General features: G+C 39.6%; 2 protein-coding genes across 5 annotated transcripts in view; one reads left to right on the forward strand and one right to left on the reverse strand.

Annotated features, from left to right (window-relative positions):
* The window catches only part of LOC122541232 (muscarinic acetylcholine receptor M2-like), a 32022-nt gene extending 30776 nt beyond the window's left edge, over nt 1-1246 (forward strand). Inside the window, exon 2 of the mRNA XM_043677852.1 lies at nt 6-1246. Coding sequence (XP_043533787.1) covers nt 6-1246 — 1241 coding nt within the window. The remainder of the gene's footprint in view (nt 1-5) is intronic.
* The window catches only part of LOC122541318 (netrin-G1-like), a 910622-nt gene that overhangs the window by 405790 nt on the left and 488640 nt on the right, over nt 1-16192 (reverse strand). The gene's annotated exons all lie outside the window — the stretch shown is intronic.

The following is a 16192-nucleotide window of genomic DNA, read 5'->3' on the forward strand; positions in this document are numbered from 1 at the left end:
TATAGTATCTGTTATGATCAATAGACAACTACAGACTATTAATAACTACTTTCTGCTCAGCTTAGCCTGCGCTGATTTGATTGTAGGTGTATTCTCCATGAATCTATACACCATTTACATTGTAATAGGTCACTGGCCTATGGGCCCAGTGGTGTGTGATTTATGGCTTGCTGTCGATTATGTTGTGAGCTATGCTTCTGTCATGAACCTCCTTGTGATCAGCCTTGACCGCTACTTCTGCGTGACTAAACCTCTTAGCTACCCCTTGAGCAGAACAACTAAGAGGGCAGCGATAATGATTGCAACAGCTTGGATGTTACCATTTATTGTGTTTGCTCCTCCTATTCTCTTCTGGCAGTTTATCACAGGGGAACAGAACGTTAGTGATGGCGAGTGTTATGTTCAGTTCCTCTCAAATCCTGCGGTTACTTTTGGCACTACAATAGTCGCCTTTTACCTCCCTGTTACGATCATGGTGATTTTATACATACACATATCTCGAGCTAGCAAGAGTCGAATAAAAGAAGATAGAAATATGTCTAAATCAAGCAAGGATAGTGCTTGTCCAAGACTTGTGATGAATAAATTGATGAAAATAGATCATAACAGCATAAACAACGTGCCTCACGGCGTTTATTCCATCAAAAAGCAAAGTAAAGAACTACCAAATTCCAATTATCACAGAGGAAAAAAGCGAGACTTCTCCAGTGAAACAAGTTCCTTTCCAACAACAAAACAGAAGAAACAAGGAATGATGCAAGAGAGTTCAAATGTTCCTCATGCACGAAGCTGTCTCAAATCAGAAATATACAAACTCTTTTGTTTAAAGATAGCTCGCAAATCTGAAAACTACAACGGCAGTGCCACCAAAGCAGGAATAATTCCACCCATCAGCAGCCAGAGGGGAACAGATAGAGACATCACAGCTGATGATAAAAGCACTGGTATGACCAAGTCACCTGCTAAGAAGAAAGCAGTTGCAACCCGAGAATTGAGAGTCACTCAAACCGTCTTCGCAATTCTCCTGGCATTTATTATAACCTGGACCCCATACGATGTTATCGTGTTCATTAAAACATTTTGTTCAAACTGTGTCCCCAATGCAGTTTGGACAATTGGATATTGGCTCTGTTACATAAACAGTGCTGTCAACCCAGCCTGCTATGCACTCTGTAATACCAATTTCAAGAAAACGTTCAAACATCTTCTCTTGTGTCAGTACAGACATTTTGGTGCAACAAGATGAATATTTTAAACAATATGGAGACTTTAATAATGTACATCCACGAATGGCAATAAAGGATTTTTTTCAGCCGGAATGCAGATCAATTAGACAATTGTTGTGTGTGATATTGGAGGCCCTTGGATTATACCCCATTACTGTGCAAGGCATGTAAAAAAAAATCTGATTGTTCACATGAACGTATGAAAGAATAAGATGAATAGCAGCATCATTAAATATAGTATAAGAATATTTACCGAGAAATGCTCAGTTACTTTTATATTATTGCTCAGTATAAAACGTATTGCATCGGTGACAGTGTGCAATTTAAAAGGCTGATTTAATAAATTAACTAGACTGCTAACTGCTTAATAGCAAAATGAAGGGATTTGTTCCCTTCTATAACTGTGGTAGTCATGTTTTACAATTCCACACCTGATGGTATGTTCAAGACTCGCCATGTAATAACTAAGTATCTGCCATCATGTGGAGAACTTAAGAACAACTTAACAATTTAAGGTAAGAAGCAGATATTATAGTAGATATGTGAGGAAAAACATTTCACCGATAAGGTGTTGAGCATCTGCTACTTACTGCCGATGTGGGTGATAAAAGAACAAACCCTTATACGTTGCAGAAGGAACTAGATTTGCACTTGTCATGCCAATACATACAAGGCTCTGTGCCAATTGCTGAAAATAGGATTGAAATGCTTACTTGTTTAATTTGTTTTTTTTGCTGACATGAACTGTAGTTGGTGGCAGGGGTTTTTCTCTCCCTGCTACAGATCTGTATGACACTGAACATTATTCCAATTCACACAATTTATACAATATTCATTGTGATTCTAGTTTTTGCATCCTTTGTTAAATTTGGTAACAGTTTTTTTTAATGTGAGGTCACTGGCTCATTTTGTCTTTATTTCGCATGATACTCGAAGGAACAAAGCGGACTTATATTTCATTTAAAAATGCACACCGTTGTCTTGAAAATTTTCTTTAAATAACGTCTTGCTCACCTATCCTAGGAGGATGTTCATTAGATTAGATTCCCTCCAGAGTGGAAACATGCCCTTCGGCTCAACCAGTCCACACCTACCCTCCGAAGAGCAACCCACCCAGACCCATTCCCTTACATTCACCCCTGACTAATGCATCTAACACTACGGGCAATTTAGCATGGCCAAGTCACCTAACCTGCACATCTCTGGACTGTGGGAGGAAACCCATGCAGACAGAGCGAGAATGTGCAAACTCCAGACAGAGAGTTGCCCGGGGTGAGAATTGAACGCGGGTCCCTGGTGCTGTGAGGCAGTAATTCTAACCACTGAGCCATCGTGCCGCCCCAATTGATGAATCTGTTTTGTTTTCAAAAAGTTATGCATTTATACCGACTTTTTAAAAAATCATTTGAAACCTCATTGAGCATGAGGTAGTCAGACCGAAACAAAATTAAACATCTAAAGCATTATCAAACAATAGCATCTTCTCATTCAGATATGCAGGTATCTGGGGATAATATTTGACTATTTTTTTACCACAAATAACGTACTTGACTGATAATGCTCCAGAGAAACGAATATACTTTCATGCATTTATAATTCAGAACAGAACAGTACAATCAACTCCTGTGCATGAATGTTTGGCTTTTCTTTCTTAAAATGGTCGTCTCATCATCTCAGCAAAGAAAAACTAAAAACACTGTCCCAAGCAGTTCATCTCTCATTGCGTGCTTTCATTGCTTGACAGGTGCTTGCCACTACCATGGAGATTATTTCAAATGCCCAGCACTTCACTCACCAATTTCCCTTGCCTTCTCTAGACCTTCACCTCATCATTCAAAACACAACACATTCTACTCCTGCTGGAAAGCAGAAGCCTCATCACCCCAGTTGCAGCAGACACAGAAGGCGTAACGACAGAGAAAGATCTTGTTTCCTTCTCCACAGCTTCATGCCCCTTAACAAATTAGAGAGAGTATACAGTGCGAAAATGGGAGGACCAGCAACGAATGATGAACTGCAAATATTTTCCTGCAATATTTGTCAGTAGCACCACTTCGTCAACCTCTGAGCCTTACAGCAGGTTATGCCTGAAATCTCTCGTCGACTCGAGATTGACTGGTTAGCTAGCTGGATGTTGATTTGCTAGAGGTCGATGAACTGTAACTGAACAGAAAACATCTCAAATTCTCTGCTTCTCAACAATAGCATTTTGCATTCAAATAGAAAAGAAGAAACAGAATATTGATCATGGTTTGCGAAGAAATGCTAAACAAAGCATTCGTGGTCTGTTTTTGGACATGAGGGTGAGAATATTAATTTGTGGGTCAGTTGACAAACTGGCAACCGAAGCATAATCAGATCCGGAAATGGAGGGTATGTCCTTCAAAACAGCCACTCTCTAACATTTCATCATCTGGTTTTGGATATGTCTGTTGCACATTTCCAGTCAATGTCATACACTCCAAATGCTTTCACACGCTGTCACCTCATTTCACAACTGTTTGGTTGGATAGTTAGTCAGATTCCTTTTCTCTGCTAGAATTTACTTCGAGGCATGTCCTCACATCGTCTGGTACGACCTTCAGGTAAGAAACTAATTTTAGGCCTCTCCAGATCTTTTTGTTTCCTTTCTGTCATTGGAACTGCCTGAGACGTACCATGAACGTTGTCCAATTGTGACATGGTCCAGTGATTTTTTTCGGTCATAGGGAACGCCCTTTCTCCGGTCAAGTTACGAAATGTGACCAAATTAAATTAAAATCAACAAGTCCTGTAAGGAGAAATCAATTTGCAATAAATAAACTAATTGATAAAAATGGTTTTAGACATTTGAAACATTTTCAACTGGTAGGAGGTGTCGATAAAATCGCAAATTGTTAATCATTAAAAAATCTGAAAGAAGATAATGAGTATGGGTGTTACACAACGAGTTACGAAGATCTGAAATGCACTGATTGACAGGGCAATGAAAGGAAATTAAATCATAAATTCACAAGGGAAATGCAATACATATTTAAATAAATATTTGTAGAGTTAAAAGGAAACAGCAGACAGGGTTGACTTCACAATAAAAAACATTTTGTTCAACGGATTCACCACTGATGGAGAGAATTTTATTTTATGTTGGAAACTTTTGAAATTCTCGAATTGAAGAGATAGAAGGTAGAATAGGTTTTTTTGTCGTTGGAGTAGAGGGTACTGAGGGTGAGACATAGGGCACGAACATGTTCGAGGGATCAAACACCACAGGGCATGCGTTGCAGTTAATAGGCAGAACGGTTAGGATAAAAAAAATTATGAGGAAACTTATTTCATAGAAAGGGATAGCGGAAATCTGGAATTCACTGCCTGTAAATGTGATAGAAGCAGGACCGCTCATTGATTTTAAGAAGTATCTAGATGACTATTGGTGATGCCAAGTTATACAAGACTGTGGGCTAAGACGTGGAGAATGGGAGTGAAATATTTATACATTTGTTTTTGAACGGGTCAGACTCAATGAGCTTATGATGTAGATATCATAGAACATAGAACATTACAGCGTAGTACAGGCCCTTCGGCCCTCGATGTCGCGCCGCCCTGTCATACCAATCTGAAGCCCATCCCACCTATACGACTCCATGTATGTCCATTTGCCTGTCCAATGACGACTTAAATGCACTTAAACATGGCGAATCTACTACCGTTGCAGGCAAAGCATTCTATACCCTTACTACTCTCTGAGTAAAGAAACTACCTCTGACATTTGTCTTATACCTATCTCCCCTCACTTTAAAGTTGTGTCCCCACGTGTTTGCCGTCCCCATACTTGGAAAAAAGGCTCTGCCTGTCCCCCTATATAGCCCTCTAATTATCTTGTATGTTTCTATTAAGTCACCTCTCAACCTTTTTCTCTCTAACCAGAACAGCATCAAGTCCCTCAGCCTTTCCTCGTAAGACATTCCTTCCATATCAGGCAACATCCTAGTAAATCTCCTCTGCACCCTTTCCAAAGCTTCCACATCCTTCTTATAATGCAGTGACCAGAAATGTACACAATATTCCAAGTGTGGCCGTACCAGAGCTTTTTACAGCTGCAGCATAACTTTCTGGTTCCAGAACTCAATCCCTCTCTTAATAAAGGCCAAAACACTGTATGCCTTCTTAACAACCCTGTCAATCTGGGTGGCAACTTTCAGGGATGTGTGTACATGGACACCGAGATCTCTCTGCTCATCTGCACTCCAAAGAATCTTACTATTTGCACAGTACTTTGCATTCCGATTACTCCATCCAAAGTGTATCACCTCACACTTGTCCACATTAAACTCCATTTGCCACCTCTCAGCCCAACTCTGCATCCTATCTATGTCTCTCTGCAACCTACTACATCCTTCGTCACGATCCACTACTCCACCGACCTTAGTGTCGTCCGCAAATTTACTAACCCACCCTTCTAAGCCCTCATCCAGGTCATTTATAAAAATGACGAACAGCAGTGGACCAAACACCGACCCTTGCGGTACGCCGCTAGTAACTGGACACCAAGGTGAACATGTTCCATCAACTACAATCCTCTGTTTTCTTTCAGCAATTACTGATCCAAACTGCTATGTCTCCCACAATCCCATTCCTCCGCATTTTGTATAATAGCCTACTGTGGGGTACCTTATCGAACGCCTTGCTTAAATCCATATACACCACATCAACCAGTTTATTCTCATCTACTTGTTTTGTCACTTTGTCAAAAAAGCTAATAAGATTCGTTAGACACGACCTGCCCTTCACAAAACCGTGCTGACTGTCCCTGATCAGATTATTATTTTCTAGATGGTTATAAATCCTATCTCTTATAAACTTTTCCAACACTTTACCAACAACTGAAGTGAGACTCACTGGTCTATAATTACCAGGGTTGTCTCTACTACCCTTTTTGAACAAGGGAACCACCAGTCCTCAGGCACTATTCCTGTAGACAATGATGATTTGAAGATCAATGTCAAAGGCTCGGCAATCTCTTCCCTTGCTTCCCAGGGGATCCTAGGATAGATCCCATCCGGCCCAGGGGACTTACCTATTTTCACAGTCTGCAGTATGTTTAATACCTCTTCCTTGTGAACCTCAATCGCTTCTAGTCTAGATTCAAGTATCTCGGTATCATCCTCACCAACATTTTCATTTTCTATAGTGATATCAATTAATTTATAAATCCAAATCTCACAAACGCTCTCATTAAACAAATGCCAGCATCGTGAAATATTTAGTTCGAATTTGAACCGCATTCTGACTTTGAATATGATCATTTCCAAAGTGGCATTTTTTGTACAGTTTCGGTTTCTGGATCGACCCTGTGCCTCGATGCTAGTCCTAGAAAATGCTCGTCGTTCATTGCCACTTTATCCCTCATGCATTTGAGATCACAAACTGTACACAACAGACTTGTGATATTCTGAATTTACTTCTGCATGCAGACATAAACTATCAGTCTGGGGTTACCATTGAAGCGAATTAAATGGGTGTTCCTATGTTTCTGACGTTTAGATTCACAGCCTAAAGTACAGTATAGAGTCAAGTTTCTCAGGGACTGTGCTTGTCTGCGTTTCACAGAGGATACTGTATATCTCTGTATACCTCATGCTACTAGGCCGATTTGCTTTCATTTAAACAGTTTGAGGTGCTCTTTCTAGTTGACCAGCTGCCTTTTTTACTATAGTGGCTGATGGTTTGTCAGTTTCGATCGCAGACGAAGCCTGATTTATTAAAAGTAGCTTTTTTTTCAGAGCGAGATTGATGCTTCTTCCTCATTAAAATTTGATAACTAAGAGCTTTGTGATGTATTAACATTAATACTATTAATTCATCATGGGTTTGGGTGATTAGATGTGATATGCACTTCATATTTAAACAGGAATGTGGAAAATTCTGCCAATCATTTTCGCTCAAATATCACTTGTTCATTAAAGATTTTAGAATGCTGATTGCAATATTAGCAATACATTCAGTTTACATGACAGCAGCACAAATGCAAAATTAAGCTGCATCGCAGGGAAAGGCAATGTGGAAGACACCTGAGATGTTGATGGCAGCAGCCATTTATCAACGATAGACACCTAACAGGAGAAAATTAACCTCGTCAAAATGTTGGACTCATCCTCACTCTGAATACATATTCGGTATTATCTGCCATTTAATGTAATCCGTTACCATAATTGCTGTCTTTAGTAATTACTGTATCAAATCTTTTTAAAATAGAAAGAACATTAAAAACTAAACCAATTCCTCAAGAAATAAAACTTAACAATATGTCCAGTCACCAAGAAGCCAACTTCACTACTGCTTATTTTTTTCCAGATAGTGGAATGCGCTTTTGATTAATATTTGCTTTTGTTTTGCATTGAAAGAATACACTTATTTCCATGCCATTATCCGCTGCAAGATTGGAATGACGAATTTGGGATCAGACTGCCACACAGTCTAAGCTGGGAACCTTTTTTCAGCAGCAATTTCATATCAAATATGTGCCATTCACATTTCGCTGTCTTCAGGAGCAACTTACCACTCAGGATAAAATAGAAATGACCTGATATCACGTGAAGTGAATCAAGTTGACTAAAACTGGGTGTCTGTGAAGTTGTTCACTGCTGCACGAGGCAGCAACAGATCATCCAGGTGGCACTTCTGACTGGAGAACGAGGCCATTTGTGGTGTTTTCTCCTCCGTGAGTGATTTAATTGTCCACCACTATTCACATCACGCTGAGGCTAACATGTAGACCGAAGCAGGTTGAGAAACGTTTTGATTAGATGTAACACGTCTTCAAAATTGAACGAGTGTGGACAATATAGTTTATTTTTTTTTAATTTTAAGGTTACTATGGGTTCGTGTTATATCACACCCTCCTAACTGTCCAGGATTCCACACAATAAGCGAAGTACTGTTTGACTTGACATTATTTCGATAAAGTCTGCTGTGCACGCCACTTACAACGTGGTCCCATTTACATTTGCAAGAACAAATGGAGAAGAGTTGACTTGTTTGTTTTTGCGGAAAACTCCTACTCTGCCATTAAGAATTACCCTGGCCTTCCAGCTTGTGTAATTCCAATGAGCGTCTTGCAGGACAGACCTCGAAGGGGTGGCAACACAGTCAGGAGTGAGGTGCGCTGAGAGACATCAACATTGACCGAGGACCCCACGAGGTCTTGTGGCTTCAAGATAAACATCAACAAGGAAATTGCCTGCTGATTACCTCCTCCTGTATGCGCTCAGCTGGTGAATGTGTACTCCATCATCTTTAATAACACTGAGAGAAAGTACTGAGGATGGCAAGTGCACAAAATGTAGTCTGTGTGCGGGATTTCAAAATCCACCACCAAGAGTGTCCCAGCAGTAGTACTGCAAATCAAGCTGGTCAGGACCTAAAGGGCATAACGGCGAGACTCTGCGTTGATGAGGGAAAGAAAAAAGTGGGAAAACATAATTGATGTCATCCTTTGCAATTTGCCAAGCTCCAGATGAATCTGACCTTAACAGTATTGGTAAGAGTGATCAATGCACAATTCTGTGGAAACATCCTGCCTTCACGTTGAGAATTACTCTGATCATGTTACATGGCGTTATCACTGTGCTAAATCAGATCGACTTCGAACAGGTCGAGCAACTCAAATACTTAGCATCTATGAGGCGATGTCGGTAATCATAGCAGCAGAGTTGTATTCCAGCACAATCCTTCAATAGAAAATGCAGGAGGGCATGTCAGGTGCAGTACTAGTTATACCTGAAGTTCAGGTGAAGCCACAAAACAGGGTTACTTCCATGCCAAATAGCGTAAGCAACAAGTGATAGACAGAGCAAAGTGACCCCACAAGCAACAGGTCAAATGTAAGTTTCACTGTCCTACCGCATCCAACCGTGAATGATAGTGTACAATAAAACTACTTACAGAAGGGGGAGGGCCCACAATTATCCAAATATTAATGATGGAAGAGCCCAGCAGATCAGTGAAAAGATAAGGCTGATGTCGAAATAGCGATCTTCAGCCAGAAGTGCTGAGTGGAAAATTCATTTCGGCCTATTCTAGTGGTCTGCACTTCTACAGATACCAGTATTCAATCAATTCGATTCACTCCACGAGTTATCAAGAAACTGCTGGAGACTTTGGATACTGCAAACCTCAGGCCCTGAAAACATTCGACAGTGCAACTAAAGACTTGTGTTCTGTAACTTGCCACCACAATAGTCAAACTGTTCCAGTACAATACTGGCATTTAACAATAATATGGAAAATTACCCAGCTATGTCCTGTACATAAAAAAGCAGGAAAAAAATCAAATCCGGCCAATCACTCATCCAGCAAACTACTCTTGATCATCTGTAGGATGATGAATGATGTGATCACTGGTGCTATTGAGCAGTAACTACTCAGCAATAACAAACTCATCGGCACCAGTTTGGCTTCCAACAGGGCTACTCAGTTCCTGGCCTCGTTGCAGCGTGGATTCAAAGATGGATCAAAGATGTGAGGTGAAAGCGACATACTTTGTCATCAAGCCTGCATTCGACTAAGCGTGGCATCAAACATCCTAAGAAAACTGGAATCAATGGGCATCAGTGGCATACTGTCCACTGGTTGGAGCCATACTGGAAACGTAGGAAGTTAGTTGGTGTTGTTGCAGATCCGCTATTTCTTCTCCATGACATTCTGCAGGAGAACCTTAGCGTATAGCGATTAACGCCTAACCACCTTCAGCAACTTTATAGATTACCATCCCTCCATTATAAGATCAGAAGTGCTGCAATTAGCAAATTATTGTATAATGTTCAGCACAATTGGTCTCCTCAAACACTGAATGGTCCATGTTGAAATGCAACAACGTTGAAACAATATCCAGGCTTGAGCTTACAATTGTCAAGTAGCATTCGCTTGACACAATGACAGGCTAATGTCATCAAAGATATTAAACAGTATAATCATTACCCCTTGACATTCAGTTATGTTACTATCATTGCAATATTCACTAACAACATGCTAGGAGTGGTCATTGACCAGAAACTGAACTGGAGTCATCACATAAACACAGGTGGTTTCTGAAGCAAGTCAGAAACTGGAAATACTGCAGCAAGTAACTCATCTCGTGACTCTCCACTACCTGTCCACTATCTGCAAGGCATAGCTTAGAAGTGTAATGGAATACTTCCTACTTGCCAGAACGATTGAAGCCCAAACAGCACTGAAGAAGCTCGACACCATCCAGGACAAAGCAGCCTGCTTGATTATCAGCCACATTCACAATATCCCCTCCCTCCATCACCGACATCAGTAGCAAAAGTGAACACAGCCTTCAAGAAATTCAACAAAGCTCTTCAAATAACACCTTCCAAACACCTTTACATACACTGCTATAATTTTAAAAACGTAGATATTGCTTTGTACACAGAAATATTCCACCAACTGGATGATCAAATGATGTGTTTTATCATACGGGTAAAGGGAACATGTAATTTATTGTTAGAGTCGCAGCCCTATATTTTCCAACATATGTTTCTGAGAGAAAAATACTCTTACAAATATGACATATCAAAAGTAATCCTATTGGCTGGAACCAGATTTTCGTTTCAGAATTGAGTCAGGGTACAAAATGTTCTTATTTTGTTTAGAGAGCAAAGATCAACCTTTGTCTCCTGAAGTTATGCTCCAGTTTTACTTTGCATTTTATATTGGAATCCTGAACGCCATCGTATTCAAAATGCAAACAAGTTTCTTCTGAAGTCTTAATCCACATTGTCCACACCGCAGGATATTGGTAGGTCTTCCAGCCGTTATTTTCATTTGTTGCACAGCTGGAAGCATTAAACCAAATGCAACCCATAGAAGTCTTGAACGTTTTGGGCCGTCAGCTGAGTTGTTGTTCAGTGTTGTGTTTTACTCTCTTCATCAATTTCCCTGGGTGAAGATGAACTTCAACTCAAGTGATTGATCACAACATTGTATATCTTGAAGCAAGTCAATACAGATGCTGAGCAGCATTTTGTTCTTTTTTTTCACATGTTAAAAACTTGTCAAAAATTATCTGTACTTTGATAATGAAATTTAAAAATTTTGCAAACTTCCCGTCAAAGTCCACTGTCTTATTTTGTGCTCTACTTTAAATAAACTCTCTCCTCAGCCTATTGATGAAAATATTAGTTTTGAAAGAAATTTGAAGACACTTCACCATTTCCACAGCATTTATAACACTGATTCTGGTTTCAAATGGAAATGAAATACTACTTTGTGTTCCTGCTTTCAAACCAGGTAGCTGGACATTTTGTGATGTGTAAAATGTGGTCAAAATGAATGCTTGATTGGGCTTCGGGAACTACAAGCCAACATTTGTAATCAATTTATCCAAACATATTTCAATATATTGAAGTTTTCTAATGACATGATTTGACTTCTACAAGCTTTCGTCCTTAAGTTAACTTTATCGAAATACTTATGTTAGACTTCTGTTATTATTTTTCTTTTGAACCACTGATACTGTCATTGAATTTCTCACATTGTTGCAGAATAAATATTCCATTAATATGAATTATTCTTGGAGATGGCGTCTGAGGATTCTGCATCCTGAATTATTGATGATTGAATAAAGAAAGACTTGGGTTGTCTTGTCAGTGATATTGAATGGCATAGTTATATTTCAACAACTATGTCGTTGCATGTGTAGTTTGAGGGATTAGCGATCTGAATTCACACATCGTGACATAGGCGACCTGAAAGAGAATGGCAATGTATTAGTGCGCATTGACATTGTGCAGTAAATATTAGGGACATTAACCGCTGGGAGTTGGGCTGTGTTGCCAGAGAATCGAGGCAGATACGTTATAAAAGAAGCTTTCATCATCTTCTCATTACACCGACCATAATGAGACCCAAACATGCAACTCATATCTAACCATTGTGTGAACAGACAAAATTCCCAGGAAGAATTCACACATGGTTCATATTCAACCTTGTAATGCTACAAAAGCTTGCAGATCAACTTCTCTTCAAATAAAAGTTAAATCATGCGAAGGTACTGGGCACAAGGGATATTGATAATTCTACACCAAGCAAGGAACTAATATTACAGCAATAAGACAAATGCTGAGACATAAGCAGTATGCCCAGACAGAAGGCCCACAGCTAACAACGTACTGGAATATAAAATAACCTGTATACCAAGGGATAAATCACAAACAAGTTGAAAAACCTTCTGCTCTCCGATAGAAATCATGCATTTTACTACTTCATGAGCTTTACAAAATTCATACTTGTTTGTTCATCGTTTATCATTTCAGAACTATTGATATTTTGTTTGTTTTCTCTCTGACATCATAAGACGAGCTTGTGTGTGTTCTTGCTGAACCACAAGAGCAAAATCAGTAACATTCCGATTACAGAGTTTGAACCAACTTTCAGATGCGATCCTAGTTTATTCATATGAGCATTATTAAATTGCATAGTAACAGTGGTGACACTGAAATATGAGCTGCTTATCCTTGAATGGACAGAATTATATATACTCACAGCTGTTGATATTGCTGGCCAATATTAGAGGGAAGCTATAGTCTGAGTTTTGAATTGGGTCTCGATGAAGATTTTGTTTTGGCATTGCTTAATCAGATTAGCGTACAATGAGACTTACTCCATTCACCCATCTTTTCTTTGTTATCATCCCATGCAAATCATGCTTCTATGTTGACGTTTACAAAGTGCCATATTTCTCCCCGACCAAAGATTTTGCAGTTCCCACACTCTCAATCACCAAACGTACTATTCTTGATAAACAGCGAACTCAGCAATATAAATTCAGCTCCGTGCACATCTATTTTTCCTCACTTTCAGAATCATAACCTCTTACAGTTATCGTTATTTTCAACTCTCGACCAGCGTTCTTACCCAATCGATGATCATGTAGAAGTTTCACCAGTTCCAGCATGATGGCAAGAGCCATGCACATTTTAATCTATCAACCCCTTTCCTTTTTTTTACATTGCAATGTAGCCACTCTCTGCATGAAACCTATACTTGCCTCTGTCACTCTCAGAATCTCACATCACTTTTCCACAGTTTCTTTTATTTTTCTTAAAAGCACATGAAATGCAAGATCATCTTTGTTTTCGACTTCTTTCTCAGAAATGAGACATGCAACACTCCTCCAAATGAAACGTAGATTTACATACACTTTCTTTAATTTAGCATAATCTGTTCTCGGCTCATGTCGTTTAGGAGTCAAAACACATATTGAGTTACCATGTGCAATTGCTTGGTTGGTTAATTCTGCATGTTGCTCTCAGTGTGAGGTTCTGACTTTGGTTTGTCCTGGTCTGCCAACCAAGCGAAATGAATGACAAATATTTGTAGCATATTTTCTGACTTTGCTCCAGACTGGTCAACAGAAATGTTTTTCGATATGCCCCTGAATAAGTATTGTGCCCTCTATGTTTTTATTGGGTTCTTTTTTCTTCTTTCTTAATCGCATTTTGTTACATTCTGTCGGAAAAAGTGCAGATGCACTCTAATCTTCATTCAGTTCTTATTAACATCGTTTTCTCACGATATTTGTTGTGTTTCTCTCCAGAGTACATGACTGACCTGAAAACTAATTGCAGCTTGTTCTGTTTTTTTTTTGGTCTCCTACACCATTTACCTCATTCCTGATGAAGATTTTAAGCCCAAAACGGCCACTCTCATGCTACTCATTTGCTGCCTCACCAGCCGTGCTTTTCCAGCACCACACTTTTGACCTTTACGTTTCATTAATACAGGGGTCAATATTTGTCCGGTGGCAATATTTTTGTTTCTTTCCGAAAGCCAACAACATTATTGTTGGTTTTGCCATTTCACAAAAGCTGTTTTAAACCCAAAATGTTTAATTTGTTTTGTTGTTCGAAGTATATTTCCCTCTTCCACTGCCCTAAAACTATTGCACTCTAATCTTTATTTAGTTCTTAATGGCATAATTCTCCCGCAATATTTATTATGTTTCTTTCCTGAGCGCACGACTTACCTGCAGAATAATTCGAGTTTGTTTTGTTTTCAGCTCTCCGAACACATTTGCTAGAGTGAAGTCTTTCAAGCCCCTTAACATTGCGCCTTCATTATACTATTCCTGTTAGGGGAAAGGGCTTGGGCTCAGAAGGGAAGGGAAACGGTGTTTGTCGGATTGCCACCACATCTGCAAACACTCTAACGCATTTGAGTGGAGAGCGTGGTGCTGGAAAAGCACAGCAAGTCAGGCAGCATCTGAGGAGGAAGAGAGTCGACTTTCCTGGTGAAGGGCTTTTGGTCCTCAAACGCTGCCTGACCTGTTGTGATTTTCCAGTACCACACTCTCTGCTCTATCCTCCAGCATCTGCAGTCCTCACTTCCGCCAAGTTGTTTCTAACATATTTGAGGTGAGCTACAGGGATGCAGCAGGGAACACGTGGGGGAGGGCAATTAATATTGTACTATTGAAAAGCAAGTTCATGTCTCGATCAGAGATATCTTCCACTTGTGATAGGAACATGAGTGTGGAATGGGGGTCATAGATATACCAAAACAGAAACAGAGAACTGAAGTCAGGTCAGCAAGGCATTCTCTCATGCGATGTGGAACATCAATTGTGAACTTTGTGTTTGTATGTGTCGTGTTCTGTTTACAGTGAAAATATCGGAGGATGATCAAGCGTTTTACTTTGTGAAGCATTTGCATGTGACCAAATAGCAGAAAATCGCTACAGTGTGGAAACAGGCCAATAGGCCCAACAAGTTGACAACAACCCTCCAAAGAATATTCCACCCAGACACATGCCCCGGTCCCAATTACTCCACATTTTCCAGACTAATGCACCGAGCCTACACATCCATGAACATTATGGGCAATTTAGCATGGCCAATTCACCAATGCTACACATCTTCAGACACGGGGAGGAAACCGCAGAATCCAAAGGAAACGTTTGCAGACAACGGAGCAATGTATAAACTCCACACAGAGAGTATCCCGAGTCTGGAATTGAATGCAGGTCCCTGGCATTTTGAAGGAGCAGTGCGAACCCCGAAGACACCGAAAAGAATAAACACATGCACTCACTCACGGCGGTTATTGTCTGTCTCTATGGAATCAATTTGTATCACTGGAGGGTTTTTTTCTTTTAGACACGATTCTTTTCGATCTCTTATTTTTCTTAGTGTCAGTGCAATCATTGCTCAGTCTTATCAGCGGCTCTACTGACTTGGAGCAGTGGAAGATATTTCATTTAATCATTGACTTAGAAAAGATGTATTATCATCTTCTTGGTGCCACTGGCGTGCCCATTATGTAAATACAACCAGTTAACAAGTCTGTAAACTTGTGTCATTTTCAGTCATTCAATCCATACATTCAAGGTAATTTATTAATTTCACCATTTTTCCAATTGTCCTCATTTCATATTTCTCTTTTACTATTACATTTTTCAAAATTTCAAATCAAACACCCAGAAAAGCTCACCTCGCCTCGTAATCCGCTAATACATGAGTGACAGGGAATTCCCAAATTCCAATATGTAAAAAAAAAATCAAATTAGTTGTTGACTCTAAAACTGAAGTTAAACAACTATTGTCAACTGTAAGCCTTTTTTCTCTTAACTGCTTATTATCTGACTCCAACTTTCTAACAATATATTTTTCCAGGAAAAGCCTATATTGAAATTACATCAAATTAATTTCAAAACCACACTGCGGTTGTCATCTCCAGTGTCCGTCTTCTTTCGTTTGCACGATCTTCCTTGGTCGTTTTCTGTATATTACAGTAAGCATGTTTCATCTGAAAAAGGTACTTTTGACAGAGTGTTCTTTGAATGGCACTCTTTCACGATGGCAGTTATTCTCTGTCAATGACAATTAGTCTTTGTCTGACTTTTAAAATGTCTGTTTTCTTTTTAAGTATACCCCAAACATCGAATCGTCTCATTGGTCTGACGTTGTCAATTCAGTAATTTCAAA

The sequence above is a fragment of the Chiloscyllium plagiosum genome, chromosome 37 (assembly GCF_004010195.1).
Source record: "Chiloscyllium plagiosum isolate BGI_BamShark_2017 chromosome 37, ASM401019v2, whole genome shotgun sequence".
NCBI lineage: Eukaryota > Metazoa > Chordata > Chondrichthyes > Orectolobiformes > Hemiscylliidae > Chiloscyllium > Chiloscyllium plagiosum.